The sequence below is a fragment of the Bidens hawaiensis genome, unplaced genomic scaffold (assembly GCF_021521415.1).
Source record: "Bidens hawaiensis isolate Kalapana, Puna unplaced genomic scaffold, B.hawaiensis_p1.1 tig00001511_1, whole genome shotgun sequence".
Classification (NCBI taxonomy): Eukaryota; Viridiplantae; Streptophyta; class Magnoliopsida; order Asterales; family Asteraceae; genus Bidens; species Bidens hawaiensis.
In genome coordinates, this window is record NW_027491085.1 from 3,075,607 (window position 1) to 3,093,471 (window position 17,865).

At 33.8% G+C, this 17,865-nt stretch overlaps 1 protein-coding gene across 1 annotated transcript; it reads right to left on the minus strand.

The window, feature by feature from the left end:
• Positions 1 to 711: 711 nt before the first annotated feature.
• On the minus strand, positions 712 to 16,425 carry LOC143583190 (putative serine/threonine-protein kinase PBL11). The gene is made up of 7 exons (XM_077065571.1): positions 15,983 to 16,425; positions 15,419 to 15,892; positions 14,637 to 14,932; positions 13,816 to 13,954; positions 13,590 to 13,729; positions 13,348 to 13,471; positions 712 to 1,198 (listed from the first exon to the last, which is right to left on the minus strand). Exons 1-7 carry the CDS (start codon positions 16,242 to 16,244, stop codon positions 882 to 884), a joined length of 1,752 nt encoding a protein of 583 aa, XP_076921686.1. The 5' UTR covers positions 16,245 to 16,425; the 3' UTR covers positions 712 to 881.
• Between the last annotated feature and the right edge of the window lie 1,440 nt (positions 16,426 to 17,865).

The following is a 17,865-nucleotide window of genomic DNA, read 5'->3' on the forward strand; positions in this document are numbered from 1 at the left end:
TATATATAATATGTTGACCAATCAAACTTAATTTTTCTTTTTGCATATTATTCCTTAAATGAAAAGTATGCACTTTTTTTTTTTTGATATGTGATATTAACAAAGTAAACTGAAATTCAACTATTACCAAGTATATATTTATCTTGCATTTATTCATGCTATTGTGGGGCTTTAAACACATCCAGTTGGCCGAGGTCCCCAAGCATCTTAGTTCAGACTTGCAAAAAAGCCCCTCCCTTATTTATTATTGAGTGCTCTTCATTATTTCTCAATAACCCCTTGTCTTTTATTTTTTAATTTGGTTCAAATCTGAATCCACCAAAGTAATTTCTAAATTTTTTTTGTTTTGTCTTTAACTATTTATATAATAAAAAATAGCAACTTGTGGGCATAAATTCTTTACAACAACTCTCTATTTCGCATTGAATAGTAAGGTCTCTATTTTTCATTGTGTTGCTTGTAATGATCGAGCATAAATTTGTTCCAAACTCGGCCATAATTCACATGAAGGTCTGTCCTTGGGTTTGTTTGAAACACACTTGACAAATATTCACGGTCATTTTCATCATCATATACAAAGTTTAGGTGTTGGCATCGGAAGGTTACACCAAATTAAGGTGCTATGATATATAGAAAGAACATGCTATTGATTAGAGATGGTAAACATTCATTATATTTAACTTTCAGAAAAATCGACAATATGGACTGCATTTAAAAAAACCAACATATCCAACTAAAGAGAATTGATACACTTAAGTGTCTCGGTCAAACGTGTGAAGTCTATGTATAACATCCTGCCTTTTTAATGGCAAGCAAGTTGGGTATTCGATCAATAACACAAATCAACTGTGTTTCTGCAGGGATGTGTCTTTGATTTATCTTCATTCCTTATGTTGAACATATATTTGTTCCAAATTATTATAAACTTCTTCACTTGAAGGCCTATCCTTGGGTTTGGCTGCAATGCATCTTAATGCAAGTGCAAAGCATTCAGAAGCAGCTTCTAGGGAATATTTGTGTTCAAGACATGGATCCATTAATTTGTGTAGCCTTCTTTTGCTTGATTTGATTTGAGTTGCCCAATTCACCAAGTTCTGCTGCTCTTTAGGCCGACGGTAATCCAATGCCTTTTGGCCTGATAGAGTTTCCAACAACACCACTCCAAAACCATAGATGTCAGTCTTCATAGACAAATGACCTGTAAAATTGGAGGGTGTTGACCATCATAAAATTATGATGATCAAAGTTTATAAACCTTTTTCATTGACCAATATGTTTCAAAAAGGAGGCATTGACCTTTGCATCTGTGAAATTGGTTTACCTATGAAAAAGGCAATTATTCTTGTAGATATAATATATATATAGAAAAAGGTAACAATATGTGTGCTTTTATATCTAGAAAATGCACATTCTTATTGATTAATTCACTTCTTTATATAATAACACACCAGTCGAGATATACTCCGGGGCTGCATAACCATATGTTCCCATAACCCTTGTACTAACATGTGTTTCCCCTGTTTCTGGGCCATGTTTCACGAACCCGAAATCCCCTAGTTTTGCATTAAAATCCTGTAATAAGAAAGAGTAAACATAATCGGTTAGCATTGATGGCATAAATGAAAAAAATAAGTAGTTTCATCAACACCATTAGTCATAAAAAGCTAAGAGTACTTTATCCAGTAATATATCACCCGCTTTTAGACCATGACACATGAGTTTTCTTGAATGCAGATATGCTAGTCCACGGGCAACTCCTATCATTATCGAAAGCCGTGTTAACCATGAAAGTCGTTCAGTACATGTGCAACCATATTCATCTTACATAATTATTTCAATAACTCAAAACCCCCCAAAGAATATACAAACAAAGGAATAAGAGAGATCCTATTTTAGTCTACACCTCTGAATAAAAAGAGATCAAAACTTTTGTTTGGCATGTACTCGTAAACAAGCAAGTGCTCAACTTCATCTATGCAGTATCCCAGGAGTCTAATGATATTAGGATGAGCCAGATGTCCCAAGGAGTTTACCTCTGCCTGAACTCACAATTTTTAAGTTACGTTTAGCATAATAGTCATAAAACAAAAAAATATATTAGAATTGTTCTAGCAATGAAAGAGACCCCTATGTTGCATTCGCAAAAGCAAATCGTAATAAATAAAACTAACATAAATTCATAATCCTATGTAGAGTGCCAACTGAAGCATAACAGTTTTTTACTTGTGCTTGTCTCTCAGCAATCTAATAGCAACATGATAGGTCTTCTATCACAAAGTTCAATGGCTTTTCCATTTAATTTCATGAATATTTGCTTGATAGTTGAGTTTAGCAATAACTGGAAAGTGTAGGATAAAACTTGGAACCTTTTCGATTTTATGGGGAAATGCATCACTCCAATACTAAAGTATATTGGGCTAAACCAAACTAACATAAAAAAGATTGGTTTTATAGTGCAAAACTTCAAACATTTATGTGAAGAACACACACATAAATTTGCAGGTATAAACCTCTCAGACTAGTGACTATATTCGGTAGTACTTACACGAGCCGCATACTAGAGCATTTATGCTATTATCAGGTTCCATCAAAATGAAAATTATGGCATCCATAACAGGTATAAATTGATGTACGTTTGGTGATACTTACTAGCCATTCTTCATGTCCTTGTACGCTTTGTTGGTTGAGTTTTTTAACAGCAACAACAATTCCAACACCTTGTTTTGAAGGGGCTAATGTATTCTGATCAACCCAACCTAAGAACACTTTTCCAAATCCTCCTTCACCCAACAGAAAATTTAGACTAAACTTTCTTGTAGCTTTTTTTAAATCATCAAACCTAAATTCTTTCACACTTGGGATTGGACCCTGGAAATAAGCAGGAACTTCTTTCGTCTCTGAAGACATATTGTTGCCTTCGCTGTTACTTGATATCTTTGAATCACCTTGGATTGAAATAGATCAACACAAACAGATAATATAAATGTAAGTTTTAAGTTTTCAAGAAAAGGCAACCTAGAGGATATTACAAGTATGAATTATCGTGAAGATCATATGTTGTTATGAATCAGTTTGAAGGATCACTGCCTAACTACATAAATTTTATTTAGACTGACGACTTTCTTGTATGTTAAGCCATCGTACTCTCCAATTTGGAGAGCCCCGCTGCCCCGCTCTGGTTGACTATGCTGTCTTAACTGGACCCACCAGAGTTTGGCTTGGGTGTTTCCCAGGGAAACCATACCGCTTACCACTTGACATCGTTGTGCCACCACAGGAGCAGAACTCTTTGCTGTAACACACAGTGGGATTAAAATGCCGTAACACATGGTGGGATTAAAACCGGGTGGGCTCAGGATTCACCCAACTACATAAATGAATATAAAACTTTTAAGTAATATGGTGTCTCAGTTCTGACATACATACGCCTATGAAGCAAGCCCTATCATGGGATACCAAAGAGAAATAGAGAATGGATTATGAAATTCGGTTGCTACACCCAATATTTTTTTTGTGAGTGAGTTATGCACAGATTAAAACATAAAAACAAACTATGGGCTCTTAAACTTATGAGTTATCTCATTGGAAAAGAACTCCAGAATTGCATGTAATACATTAATGAGGATATTCACATGAATCAAGTGGATATTCGTGTAAGAGATGACAGGTCTATATTTTCACTGATATTCTGCTCACTACAAAAAAAATGCCAAATAGTGACATACAAAAAGTGTCACTAGAAAACCAAAAAGTGCCACTAGAGACCCTCGTAAGAATGTGTGGCACGCAAAAAAAGTGTCACTAGAAGCGGTGACGCTAAAGCCTTTTAGTAACACTTTTTCAATATGCCGCACAAAGTATTTGAGCTTTTAATGGCACAATTTTTATGCCTTTAAAAGGTAATCTTAGTTACGTATCTTTACTAGTTTTAGTGGCACTTTCTTTTTGCTACAATCTAAAAAGAATATTGTGACACAAATTTGCTGTCTAATAAAAATAGTTTCTATTTAATTATATGTACTATTTCCAGTTACACATAATTTTGGCACATAAATCAAATGATTTACAATAAAAAAACTATATACAATAAAAGTTCCATAAAGTTGCAAATGTGGAATTCATAATATTATAACTTCGTAAATAAGTTCAATCCGAAACATATTGCAAATGTTAGACAAAAACTGTGTAACAAGACATATTCCAAATTCTAAATGTTTACACGATTTAGCTATACATTCTTTTGGGTGAGAATTTCATTTTTATAAAACTTAGCTCCAAAGCTTCTCTGATATTCACCCTTATTCACCCTGCAATTAACAAACATATAAACAAGTATTACTATAGATTAAAAAAAATCTAAAAGTTCTTTATTTATAAAAGTAATTGTTTTTGATTAAAAAAAACACTTATATAAGAAAATAGTCCGAACACCCAACAGTTTGACCAAATAAACTAACATGTAATATGTGGTTATTTAAAACTGGTCAAAACACCAAACAATTAGACAAAAAAATATATATATTACCTTAACTGCAACAAAAAAATATATTACCTTAACTGCAACGCCAAGAAAAAGTTATATACATTTATCCTCGTGCTGGATATACGTCATTATTATTCGTTGACTACAATTTATGTTTGATGGTTAGTAAAAGAAATAAAAACCCAAAAATACAATAATAAATGTCAAAAATAGTTAGAATAATACCATTTCATGACCAAGTCTAGCAAACACCTTTGTCTCACTAACATGAGGCTCTTTCATTTTTGAATGACTCGATCTTTTCACATCACATGTTCTCTATGGTAAATGCAATTGATACACGAATTGTATATAATAGATGACAGGGATGCAGTTTTTAGCTGATAACAACTAAAGACATATATGTCACTTTAACATTAGCAAATAAAGTAGTTCACAAACAACTTTTGTTTTTCAAAACTTTTTTAGAACTTGATATATATTACTCATGAAAATATTTGATTAAATTGTAGGAAAAAGAAAGAAAACAATAACTTTGGAATATCAAACCATCAGTTACAACTTTGGGGTGTGTGTCACACACACTGTATTTCTAAAAACTATAATTGAACCAACTAATAAACATAAGAAGAATAACTCAACATAAATTATCAAAAATACCTTTTAGGTCGTGAACATATTCAATATGATCAGATTTAGCTATTGAGGGAGAACGAGTTTATGTTTGCTACGCGTAACTCTTTTTCTGTCATAGTCTCCATCTGCAAGCAAATTAAAAATCATATAAAGTTGGAGTAATAAGAAGCCTTAACTGCTCTAAAATTAAAATTTCATATAATGATAATGAAGGCTTTTTTAAATTTAATTCCATAAAAGTGTTCACAAACTTGCTGTGTAATGACACATAACGCAACATCAAGCCCCAACTAGAGTTTTGGATCAAAAGAAAACATGCATGGATATGCCAATTTCAGATAGTTGTTATGTCATAGCCACCACCAACAACATAAATCACACACCTTGATATGTTGTAAATTAGTTGTGCCTTAGAGCGGCTAATTTTACTTAGGACTGGGCTGGTTGCTAACAATAATGTTCAACAAAATCATAATTAGCAATCAAGAAATCATAAGATGATACTCAATAAGAACCTATCGGCTATGGCTCATGAAATTAGACATGTGTACTAGTGCATCTTAAAAAAGAGAAATAAAAAACAAATCTTTGAAGATGGTTTTAGTAATTAGTAACCTTCTACCTCTATCATAAACCAAGCTTCAACATGGTGTTAATGAGAAGCAGCCAAATCATCTTGACAACAACATTTTCAAATTCTTCATTGTTTACACAGAAGTTCAAACTCAATTGAATTGGCAAATCCTACATTCCTTTTCCGCATTTAACAAATTATACCATACAAATCCTAAAAGGCATTCAAATACTCATTAAGAAATACTCAACTCTCAGAATATGATATATATTAAATTTGCTAAACAACCCTTTATAGTGTAGTGGCCAATTCTAAACAAATATGAACTAATTCAGCCAAAACACAAACAAAATAACAGCAATAAGCAATACATTCGACAAATGCAAATGAATGAAAACCAGAACAAGATATAAAACTCGAAGCGGAACAACTGAACAACAATGATTCTATTAACTTATTTGCTCGAATGTTTGATTGTAGACTCGTAACTGTTTCAATGCAATGCTAGGATCGACTCTCTCTACCTGACACGAATCAATTGGTTGCTCCTTGTGCCCCGCTGTGAAAAAAAGGGCTAATTGATTTTAGTTAGGGATTGGAAAAACTAACAGGGCTTCCATTTACCTTTTATGTTGCCATATATTCGTATAAATCCTTTTCTCATTTAACTCCTTTTAATTAGTTTTATATCCATATAATCAAATTTCAAGTATATTATATTAATTATTAACTATATAATATAGAAGATATATGATTAAAAGACATGGGATATTAACCAATGTTTTCAGACCCGGACCGGACGTCGACCCGGACGTCTTACTAGGTCAAAGATCGGACCGACCCGGGAGGGCGGACCGGTGTTTAACCCGGATGATGTCATAAATAATATAAATATAAATATATATTTATTTATATATATAAAAAAGTTGCATACGAATAAATTACTAATTTCATAAAACTTACATAATCTAAAGAATATATCATAATCCAAAAATTCAAAACATGCATCACAATTTTAGTCATAAAATATAAACGTCTTAAATTCTTACCATTGATCGAAATCTAAAACAAAACATAACTGAAATTCATGTGTTTATAAATCATGAAAATTGTCATTGTCATCATATATTCATAATAGATTCTAAATCGAGTAGAGTAATAGTCTAAGTTAGTGATTCCTTTTGTTTTTGGTATGAAAAAAATAATATAAACTGATGTCACAGTTTCTCAAATAAAAAGACTCAACCCAACACTTTAACTGGGGCTAAGTAATATGTAAAAGGGCCTTGTAATTAAAAGTCAAATAGGGCACTAAAAGATCACACATTCACAGTAGGTATGTCGGCAACCTCATGTGCCTTTATCTTCCAGACAGTAACACCGGTGAGTCATTGACCACTGCAGCACAAGCCGGAATTTTTTTTCCGGTTATCAACCCTCTTTCTTCTTCTTTTGTTTCTTCACCCTCATAATTCGAAATTCTACGAAGGTTAACGATTTCTTCTATTAATTATTCTTTATTTAGACGGATCGGCCGACCTTTTTACGTTGAGGGTAGGGTTTTGTTTGTTTTATTTTAGATGGATACTGATTTTGTGAATATATATAAAAAAAAAAACGTTTTTGCCGGTTCACCCGTCGGGTCACCGGGTCCGGTCCGACCGCCAAACCCGGCCGGGATATTAGAAAACGGGTTATACACTATGACCCGGACCGGAATTAGTACCGGGTCACGGTCGGACCGGTCCGACCGGCCGGGCGGGTTTCAAAACATTGATATTAACTTATTCGAATTCTTGTTGGTACGATAGACGTGATATGGTGGTGCCATTCTATCATGTCAAAAAATTTTTTTTTGTTAAAAAGGTATTATATTTTCCCGAACCGCTTACTAATTCATCTTTAGAATTTAGCTCGAATATTGACAAAAATTAAATTTGTGTCGCTTGATAATGTAAAATATGTTACATTTACAGGTCTGTTTGGTGTAGGGTAATGAAATGGGCTATGAAATGAAATGAGCGAGAGAATGGAATGGACGAGGTAATGGAATGATTCATTACAATTCCGTTGACATGTTTGGTTACCATGTGAGAATGAAATAAATTATTAGTTTTTATTTTTTGGTAAGCTAGAAAAAGCTGAAATAAAATAAAAATGATATTGAGTTGCGATGGGATGGTGGTGGTAAGCAGCGAGCAGTAATGATGGTGCTGGGTGCGCGGCGGTGGCGATGGGTGAGATATGGGAGCGTTTGTTGGTGGTGGTAGGTGGTGATAGTGGGTGGAGGTGGCGGTGGTGGTGTAAGCGATGAGTGGTGACGGTTGCGGTGGCAGGCGACAAGTTGCCGATGGTGATGGTGGCGGGTGGCGGAGGCGGCAGTTGGTGGTGGTGGCGGCTGAGGCGATGTTGGTGAGAGGGCAATGGGTAGTGGTGGTGGGTAGGCCTGTAAACGAACCGAACGTTCGGTGAACTATTCGTGAAACGTTCGGCGGGAAGTTCGTTTATGTTCGTTTATTTATTAAACGAACGAACATGAACACATGTTCCGTTCGTTCATTTATGTTCATAAACGTTCGTTTATTTATGTTTGTTTATATATGTTCGTATATGTATTAATATAAAATAATTTAGTCATCTAATTAAAGGTTTTATATTTTTTAATTTGTGTTCAGTGAAGTGTTTTCATTTATGTTCGTTTATGTTTGTTGTGTTCACTTAAATTTTTTTCATCTATATTCATCTATGTTCACTTATCTTGGTTCAGTTATGTTCCCTTAGATTAGATTATAAACGAATGAATATAAAAGAACACAAATGATTTTTTTTAAATAAACGAAAAGGAACATAAATATTTGTTCGATTAAGTGTTCGTATTCGTTTAAAGTTAAATGAACGAACACGAATATGCCCTCGTTTGTGTTTGTTCGATTCGTTTACATGCTTTCATTATTCACATTGATGCATACGTCGGTCTCAATCTCTAGGCTCTGTTGATTTTATTTGTGTTCGCTTGTGTTCGTGAACCGTTCATGAACACATTCATTTCCTTAATGAACGAACATGAACATAAAATCTCGTTCGGTAAGTGTTCGTGAACACGTTATTTCCTTAACGAACGAACACGGACAAAACCTTGTTCGTGTTCGTTCGGTTTGTTTACAGCCCTAGTGGTGGGAGGGTGCTGGAGGTGATATAGTATGAAAGAGGGATGCAATGAAAAAAAAAACAAGGGTGCGGATGGAATGAATTTGGGGTGTTTTAGGAGGAGTGAAATGAACATGGTGATGGGTGATTCCGTTCCATCGACCAAACAAACACATATGTTTTCGTTCTATCGTAATGGTCTATTTCATTCCGTCTCTCATTTATGCATACCAAATTCTACCTTAGTCAATGTAATTCAAATAACAGTCCATAATAGTGATCATGGTCAACTAATGTTAATTTGGATTCTAAAAATAGATTGACATCCCTTAAGTGTTAATTGTTATGTTCTTTGTGTGATATATTGTCGGAGTCTACATATAACATTTTTGGAGTTTGTTATATAGCTACTCGTTGGGCTTTAATTTTAAGATGATTAGAGATAACTCCTGCTTCTCTAAAAACTAAAAAGTATTTGGCATAGGGCTGCACAAATATTATAAGAAGATCATGGAAACCATTGTCTTTGTCATCATAACGAGTAAGGCAAGCATAGTCAATTAAACCAAATGATGGTCAAGTATTATAAATAACTTTTAAGTTTGATAAATTATAAAATACAATTAAAATGTAATAAGTTTTATATAATTATTTCTTTCTTTCTAAAATCAATTATTCTTCTACATATACAAAATTCCCTCTTAAATTTTTGCTAAGAAAAAATTAATTTCCCTCTACAAATTTGAAAGTTTTTAATATTATATTCCCCTCTTCAAAATTCCCTCCCAACTAAATCATAATCCCACCAATTCTCATTCCTAAATCAGTCTCGTTTATCCAAAACTTATACCGCTCTTATTCTTTGTCACCCATACTTTAATCCTTAACTGCGAACTCCGAAACCTAAATCAGTCTCATCAAAATCGAATTCTAATCATAGAACTTATTTCGAAGGGATGCTTCAAAAAGTTTGCATTAGACTCATTTTTTTAGTAGTGGTGAATCATGACATTATAGCTAATGGTATAAAAAATTGTTAAACATAAAAAAAGTGACAATAGAAACCTTAATTTATATGACACAAATGTTAAATGTCGCTATAAATGTTGCTAAGAAATTATCGCATATGTATGGTGCCGTTAAATGCCTAAATTTTAGTGACACAAATACTAAATGCCATTAAAAGTGTGTTTTAAAAAACTACGACATACACAAAGTGCCATTAAATCCTAAATTTAGTGGAAATATGCTAAATATCACTAAAAGTAAGTAACAAGCAAATGTGGCATACAGAAAGTGCCACTAAAACCTTAAACAGTGACACAAAACCTAGATGCTACTAAAAATATGTGCCACTTAATGTCTTTTATTTTGTAGTGGCTGGTATATGCAGAGATTGATATCAACACAATTGCAAAGAGTTAGAAATACCATAGCTTTCTTCGTTGGAGGAGAAGGGAAACAGATTAATCATTCTACCAAATATTGTTTTGCCAGCAGATTGCAAAGAATTATTGAATTTCACTTGTAAGGCCTCAAGACTATACAGAACCTCGGCCATGGTGGGTCGGTGTTTTGGACTACTGTGCAAACATCTCTCGGCAATTTTAACAAATTCTTTCAAACATTTTGGGGATATTTCACCCCTTATATCCGAATCAATTATATGCTTCAAATTCCCTTCTTTGATAGAATCTTGAACCCATGTCACTAAACCCTCTTCCAAACTTCTATCCACTGCACGCTTCCTACACAACAGTTCCAACATCACTACCCCAAAAGCATAAACATCAGACTTTCTTGTCAGCTTTCCAGTTAAGAAATAATTGGGATCCAAATACCCAAATGTTCCTTTAACATATGTATTAACATAAGTAGATGGCAGATTCGTTGGGCCGATTTTCGACAACTCAAAGTCCGAAATTTTAGCTGCCCAGCTTTCATGTAATAAAATGTTAGAGCTTTTGAAATCACGATGTATAACACCCGACTCAATTCCAGTACCCGTGTGCAGGTAGTGTAAACCACGACCAGCCTCTATGCAAATGTTGAGTCGCTTTAGCCATGAAAGAGGGGAACATAGTTTATGGAGATGATCATCTAGTGTTCCATTGGGCATGTATTCATACACAAGTATCTTCTCCTTTATATAATTACAATAACCGATCAAAGACACAAGATTACAATGGCGTAACATCAAAAGCATTTCAATTTCCACCCAGAACTCTCTTTCCCCTTGATTGGACATGGTATCCAAACGTTTAATAGCAACAATGACAAGACTTGATCCGTGGATCACATTGCCTTTGTAAACTTTCCCAAAACCTCCACTCCCAATTATTAATGAATCATCAAAGTTTTCTATCGCTATCAGAATTTCTAGAAATTCAAAGTAACGGCATAGTTGTGAGCGTTGTATGGAGGAGGCGGAGGGTTCATACTCTTGGACATCTCCGGTGGCAACGAACATTATTATTGATGAAATGGAAGTGGAAATTGAAATAGATAAGTGAACAACATATAATGATAAGGTTATAGGATTATAGTCAACCAGTCAACCTACAATAAATAGATCAGGCCTTCTTCCCAGAAAGAGAGGCGGGCCATCCCGACACCGACTGATCGAATCAACATTTCTTTTGAATTTGTTTTTACTTGAAAAGTGAAATCAAATAAAGACAAACATGTTCCTCTTGTTGAATATGTCACGATTTAACATGTTTGCAAAAATAAAATATTTTAATACTATTAACGCGTCCATAATAAACTATATTACAATACCCATTTGGCCATTACATCTTAAACTATTAATTTGATGAGTTATTTTAAATTTAGGCCCCGACAAGAGAAATATCACTTTTGAAAACTTTTGAACCCATTCTTCACCATCCAGATATCATTTTTAATTAACGAACACAATATTCTTCATAAACAAACTCCCAATGAACTACCACTCAGTTGTCCAGGTAAGGCAAGTGCTTTACCAAGTGTGTAGGCCCAGTGGCCACTCTAGTGTTGAGGTATTGAAAGAAAGTAACCCCCCACCCCCCTGAATTTTGTTTCTTGAATACTAGTTTATGTCAAAAGTAAATGTTGATCTTATGAAGACGTGATATCATGCCAGCATCTAAGCTAGCCTTAAATTGCTTCAGTAATCTTAATCTTCTTGATCCTTCTGATATATTACCATAGAGATCAAAAACAGCTTTTTTGATGATTAATTGAATTTTAAACGAATTTAATGAGTTTTTGAATTAATATTTCAATATTTTAAAGAAAATTTAGGTGAATAAGTCAACATGACCACGCGCAGGTTAGGCGAGCATTCGAGCAGGGTATGCAATTGGTCTCGAACACACTGGATATGGGTGCATGATCATGGCTTCTCCTTTTTCTTGATTATTCGATAAACAAGATTTTAAATAACAAAGGCATAATATTAACTATATTAGCAATAGAAAAGATAATTTTGAAAATGATTATAACAGTTATAGCCATTATGTAAGAAGAATCATGACCTATTATATATTAAAAATCATACTTATATAACATGGTTTAAAACAAAGTTGATTCGAAGGATAAAAGAAAATAGTATAACATAATTAAGTATGTAAAATTGTATTTTATACCTAAATGATGACGATGACGATCTGTATAACAGCTATTTCTTTTCCACCTATTTCACCACATGTGTCAAGTGAGACTGAAACTCACAACCATTTTGTTGTAAGACATACACATTTGTCACAATACCAAGCTAGCGGCTGATGCATAAATGATGATGATGATATTTTTTCCCAGAAATGTGAACTTTATGATATTGCATTTTTAGTTTACCTATAAATATAAGCACTATAAAAATCTAATATATGCTGCTGCATTCAATAATAATTAAGTAATTAACTAAAAATATATTTCAAATTAACAAAGATACAGAAAATTTATTTTACAATTCTCACCCCACCTTAAACAATATGGTCATGGTACTAGTTGTTAAAACTTAAGAGCATATATTTGTTCCAGACTCTGCAAAACATCTTCACTTGAAGGCCTACTCTTGGGGTTGCTTGTAAGGCATCTTAACGCAAGTGCAAAGCATTTGGAAACACCTTTTAGGGGGTACTTATGTTCAAGACGTGGATCAATGATTTTCTTTAGCTTTTTTCCGTTTGAATTGACTTGAGTCGCCCACTCGACCAAGTTATGCTGCCCTTTAGTCCGATTGGTATCTATTGCCCTTCGGCCTGTTATACTTTCCAACAACACCACACCGAAACCATAGACATCGGCCTTCGTAGTTAAATGACCTGTATTTTAAAAGGGTGTTGACTATTCAAAACTTATAACGTTCAAAGTTTATAAAACATTTTGTCTATGAAAAACAAATGATTGTTCAGGTAAAAGTAAAATAGTTAGGAAAAAAAACGATCACAAGCACCATGTTTGCTTTTATATTTGAACAAGAACATTCTTTTTGATTAATTCACTTCACTATATAATAACACACCAGTCGTGATATACTCTGGGGCTGCATAACCGTACGTTCCCATCACCCCTGTACTAACGTGAGTTTTCCCGGTTTCAGGACCATATCTCGCCAACCCAAAATCCCCAAGTTTTGCATTAAAATCCTGGAATTAGAAAGAGTAAAATAAGTGGCTAACTAATTTGATGCATAAAAAGCCACGTCTCAAAGTGGTTTGATCACCAACATTAATCTTAATAGCTTAAGAGTTTAAGAGTACATACTTCATCCAGATATATATTAGAAGCTTTAAAATCACGATATATGACATTTGCCGACTGCAAACTTGTCAGTCCACGGGCAGCTCCTATCATTATCAAAACTCGTGTTCCCCAAGAGAGCTCCCCACCAATATAAGGACCATCTGCAAAACCATTCATCTTAGAGAGCCGCTATATTGCAATAACTCAACTATCAAGAAAAATAAGATAGATGAATGAGATGCATTACCTGTGAATAGAAAGCGATCCAAAGTTTTGTGTGGCATGTACTCGTAAACAAGCAAGTGCTCTGCAGGTTCATCTCTGCAATATCCCAGGAGTCTAATGATATTAGGATGAGCCAGATGTCCTAAGAAGTCCACCTCCGCCTGAACTCACAAATTTTAAAGTTAAATTTAGCAAAAGGATTCATAAAACAAAAATATTATAGTTTGTTCTAGTTAGAAAGAGACTTTTAAGTTGCATTCTCAAAATCAAATCCTAATTAAGAAATAAACATATTCGATATTCCTTTATAGAGTACCAATTAAGCATAATATTTTATTGCATGTGTTTGTCTCTCGCCAATCTAATAGCCACAATCGAAATAGATTCCTATCAAACATTAAATACTTTTTCATTTAGTTTTACATGAGGACATATATTATGGAGATGGTTTTCTATTAAATTTAATGAATACTTGCTTGGTACGTAGTAGAGTTTAGCAATAATTGGAAATGTAGCCAAGAAATTGATAAAACTTGCAACCTTTTGATTTTATGGGGAAATGAATCACTCCAATAATGGAGTACATTGGACTTCAAACTAACAGAAAAAAGATTGGTTTTGTAGTTCGAGCATTTATGTGGAAGAAAACACTCGTCATTTTCTGGTATAAGCCTATCAAACTAGAACTGTTCGGTACTAATGTACTTACTTACACGAGCCGTATACCTACATTCTCAACGCAACCACTATAACTAGAGTATTTAGAGTATTATTTATGTTCTTTCGTCAAAATGAAAATGATGCCTAACAGCTATAAATTGATGTACATTTGGTGATACTTACTAGCCATTCTTTATGTCCGTGTACGCTTTGTTGGTTGAGCCTTTTAATAGCAACAGCAATTCCAACACCTTCTTTTGAAGGGGCCAATGTGTTCTTGTCAACCCAACCTAAGTACACCTTTCCAAATCCCCCCTCACCCAACAGCAAATCTGGACTAAAATCTCTTGTAGATATTTTTAAATCATCAAACCCAAATTCTTTCACACTTGGGATTGAACTTTGGAAATCAGCAGGAACTTCTTTTGTCTCTGAAAATATATTGTTGCCTTTGCTGTTACTTGATAACTTTGAATCACCTTGGATTGAAATAGATGAACACAAACAGATAATTTAAGTGTAAGTTTAAGTTTTCCAAAGAAAAGGCAAGCAACAGGATCTGTTACATGTATGAATTATCACGAACATCTTATGCTGTTATGAATCAGTATGAAATATCACTATCCAACTACATATTTATATAAAAGTTTTCGGTAATATTTATATAAAAAATCTTATGTTGTTAAGCACATTTTATAACACTAAATGAATCTATGGGCTCTAAAACTTGCAATCAAGTACCTCATATCAAAACAACCCAGAATTGCATGTAAGACACTAACGAGTGATTACCAAGATGTTACAGAGTTTATAAAACATTAAAAATAATCAGAGGCCCATGATGGAAGTATACAGATGAATCAAGTAGATATTCTTGTAAGAGATGGTAAGTCCATATATTCACTGAAATTATGCTAATATATGCGGTGACTGATATCAACACAACTATAAGAAGTTAGAAATACCAGAGATTTCTCTATTGGAGGAGAAGGGAAACAGATTAACCATTCTACCAAATATTGTTTTGCCCGCAGATTGCAACGAATTATTGAATTTCACTTGTAAGGCTAGTACAGATTCAAGACTAAACATAACCTCAGCCATGGTAGGTCGGTGTTTTGAACTGCTGTGCAAACACATCTCGGCAATTCTAACAAATTCTTTCAAACATTTTGGGGATATTTCACCCCTTATATCTGAATCAATTATATGCTTCAAATTCCCTTCTTTCATAGAATCTTGAACCCATGTCACTAAGCCTTCTTCGAGACTTCTATCCACTGCGCGCTTCCGGCACAACAATTCCAACATCACGACGCCAAATGCATAAACATCAGATTTTCTTGTCAGCTTTCCAGTTGAGAAATAATTGGGATCAAAGTACCCAAAAGAGCCTTTAACATGTGTATTGATATAAGTAGATGGCTGATTCGTTGGGCCTATTTTTGACAACCCAAAGTCTGAAATTTTAGCTGCCCAACTTTCATGTAATAAAATATTAGAGCTTTTGAAATCACGATGTATAACACCCGACTCAATTCCAGTACCCGTGTGCAGGTAGTGTAAACCACGACCAGCCCCTATGCAAATATTGAGTCGCTTAAGCCATGAAAGAGGGGAACATAGTTTATGGAGATGATCATCTAGTGTTCCATTGGGCATGTATTCATACACAAGTATCTTCTCCTTTATATAATTACAATAACCGATCAAAGACACAAGATTACAATGGCGTAACATCAAAAGCATTTCAATTTCCACCCAGAACTCTCTTTCCCCTTGATTGGACATGGTATCCAAACGTTTAATAGCAACAATGACAAGACTTGATCCGTGGATCACATTGCCTTTGTAAACTTTCCCAAAACCTCCACTCCCAATTATTAATGAATCATCAAAGTTTTCGGTCGCTATCAAAATTTCAAAAAATTCGAAGTGATAGCATAGTTGTGAGCGTTGTGTGGAGGAGGAGGAGGAGGTGGTGGTGGAGGGTTCATACTCCTGGACATTATTATTGATGAAATGGAAGTGGAAATTGAAATAGATAAGTGAACAACATATAATGATAAGGTTATAGGATTATAGTCAACCTACAATAAATGGAGGCCTTCTTCCTAGAAATATAAGTGGGCCATCCCCGGATGACTAAATCAACATTTCTTTTGCATTTGTTTTCACTTGAAAAGTGAAATCAAATAAAACAAACCTGTTACTCTTGTTGAACATGTCACGATTTAACATGTTTGTAAAAATAATGTAATACCAAGAGCCAAGAATTTTTTCATATGAGTTCGGTATTTTTCAATGTTCAGAATTATTATTATCTGACATCAAAATTTTTGGTCGGGATAAATTGGGCCGGTCATCTTTTTAAAAAGCAAATAAACTAGAAATAGAATAAAATAAAAATGGTAAGTGTTCTGTTTATTACTAAGTACAATAAAAAAAATGTTGGAACAGTAAAACAATCACGAAATAATAAAGGTGGTGTTATAATTTTAATAACAATGACAGAAAAGAAGCTTGGAGATGATGATAATAGATATTGTTTTGAGATAATATTACTCGTACATATATGCAGTATATATATTACACCAAATTCGCTATTTGAGGAGACAATCCTCACTTATTGGTTTGACAAAATTGAAAATGTGTCATACACAAAAAGTGTCGATGGTTCACAACAGGCGGGTCAATTATTAAGAATGATAAACAAAAAAAGTGTTATAAGAGAATAATAAAATAATAAATAATGACTCCCATTTTGTTTTTTTTCCTTTTCTTTTTTAATAATCAGACACTACACCTGAAAACTAACTTTTATTTAGCATGGGCAGAAGGCCTAGTATAATCAGTCATCTTCACTTTTCTTTAACTTAAAAGATTTTTAAACAGAGTCACTCAAATGAATTTGACATAAAAATCAATTATCTCATTTTTACTCTTCTTTTTTCATCTAAGATACTTTACCAGCAATCGTTTGGGATGGACAAGCTATCCCGCCAAAGATTTTTTTTAATCGATAGCGGGTACGGTTTCTGGAAAAGATCGGGTTCGTTCATCAATACGGTACTATACGTATATATAAAACCAGAAATAGACTGGGTTCGGGCGAACCCGGTCGTACAAACCTAGCTCCGCCACTTATCCATAATAAACTATATTACAATACACATTTGGCCATATATCTTAAACTTTTAATTTGAAGTTATTTTGAATTTAGGCCCCGACAAGTGAAATATCACTCGCGAAAACTTTTGAACGCATTCTTCACCATCGAGATATCATTTTTATAATTAAGAAGCATATTGTTAGACAATAATAATAATAATAATAATAGATATTTGTATAATAATAGAATATTTGTGTTTTAAATGTAATTGATTCTTTCCATAGACTAGTTAGTCAACTC

Bases quoted from the DNA above. Each gene is read 5' to 3' on its own strand.
- LOC143583190 (XM_077065571.1), bottom strand. From the start codon at position 16,244: ATGTCCAATCAAGGGGAAAGAGAGTTCTGGGTGGAAATTGAAATGCTT. The intron at 14,933-15,418 runs GTATTTCTAACT...TTTCAATCCAAG, and splicing joins CTCCAATAGAGAAATCTCTG to GTGATTCAAAGTTATCAAGT. The intron at 13,955-14,636 runs GTAAGTATCACC...TTGTGAGTTCAG, and splicing joins ACGGACATAAAGAATGGCTA to GCGGAGGTGGACTTCTTAGG.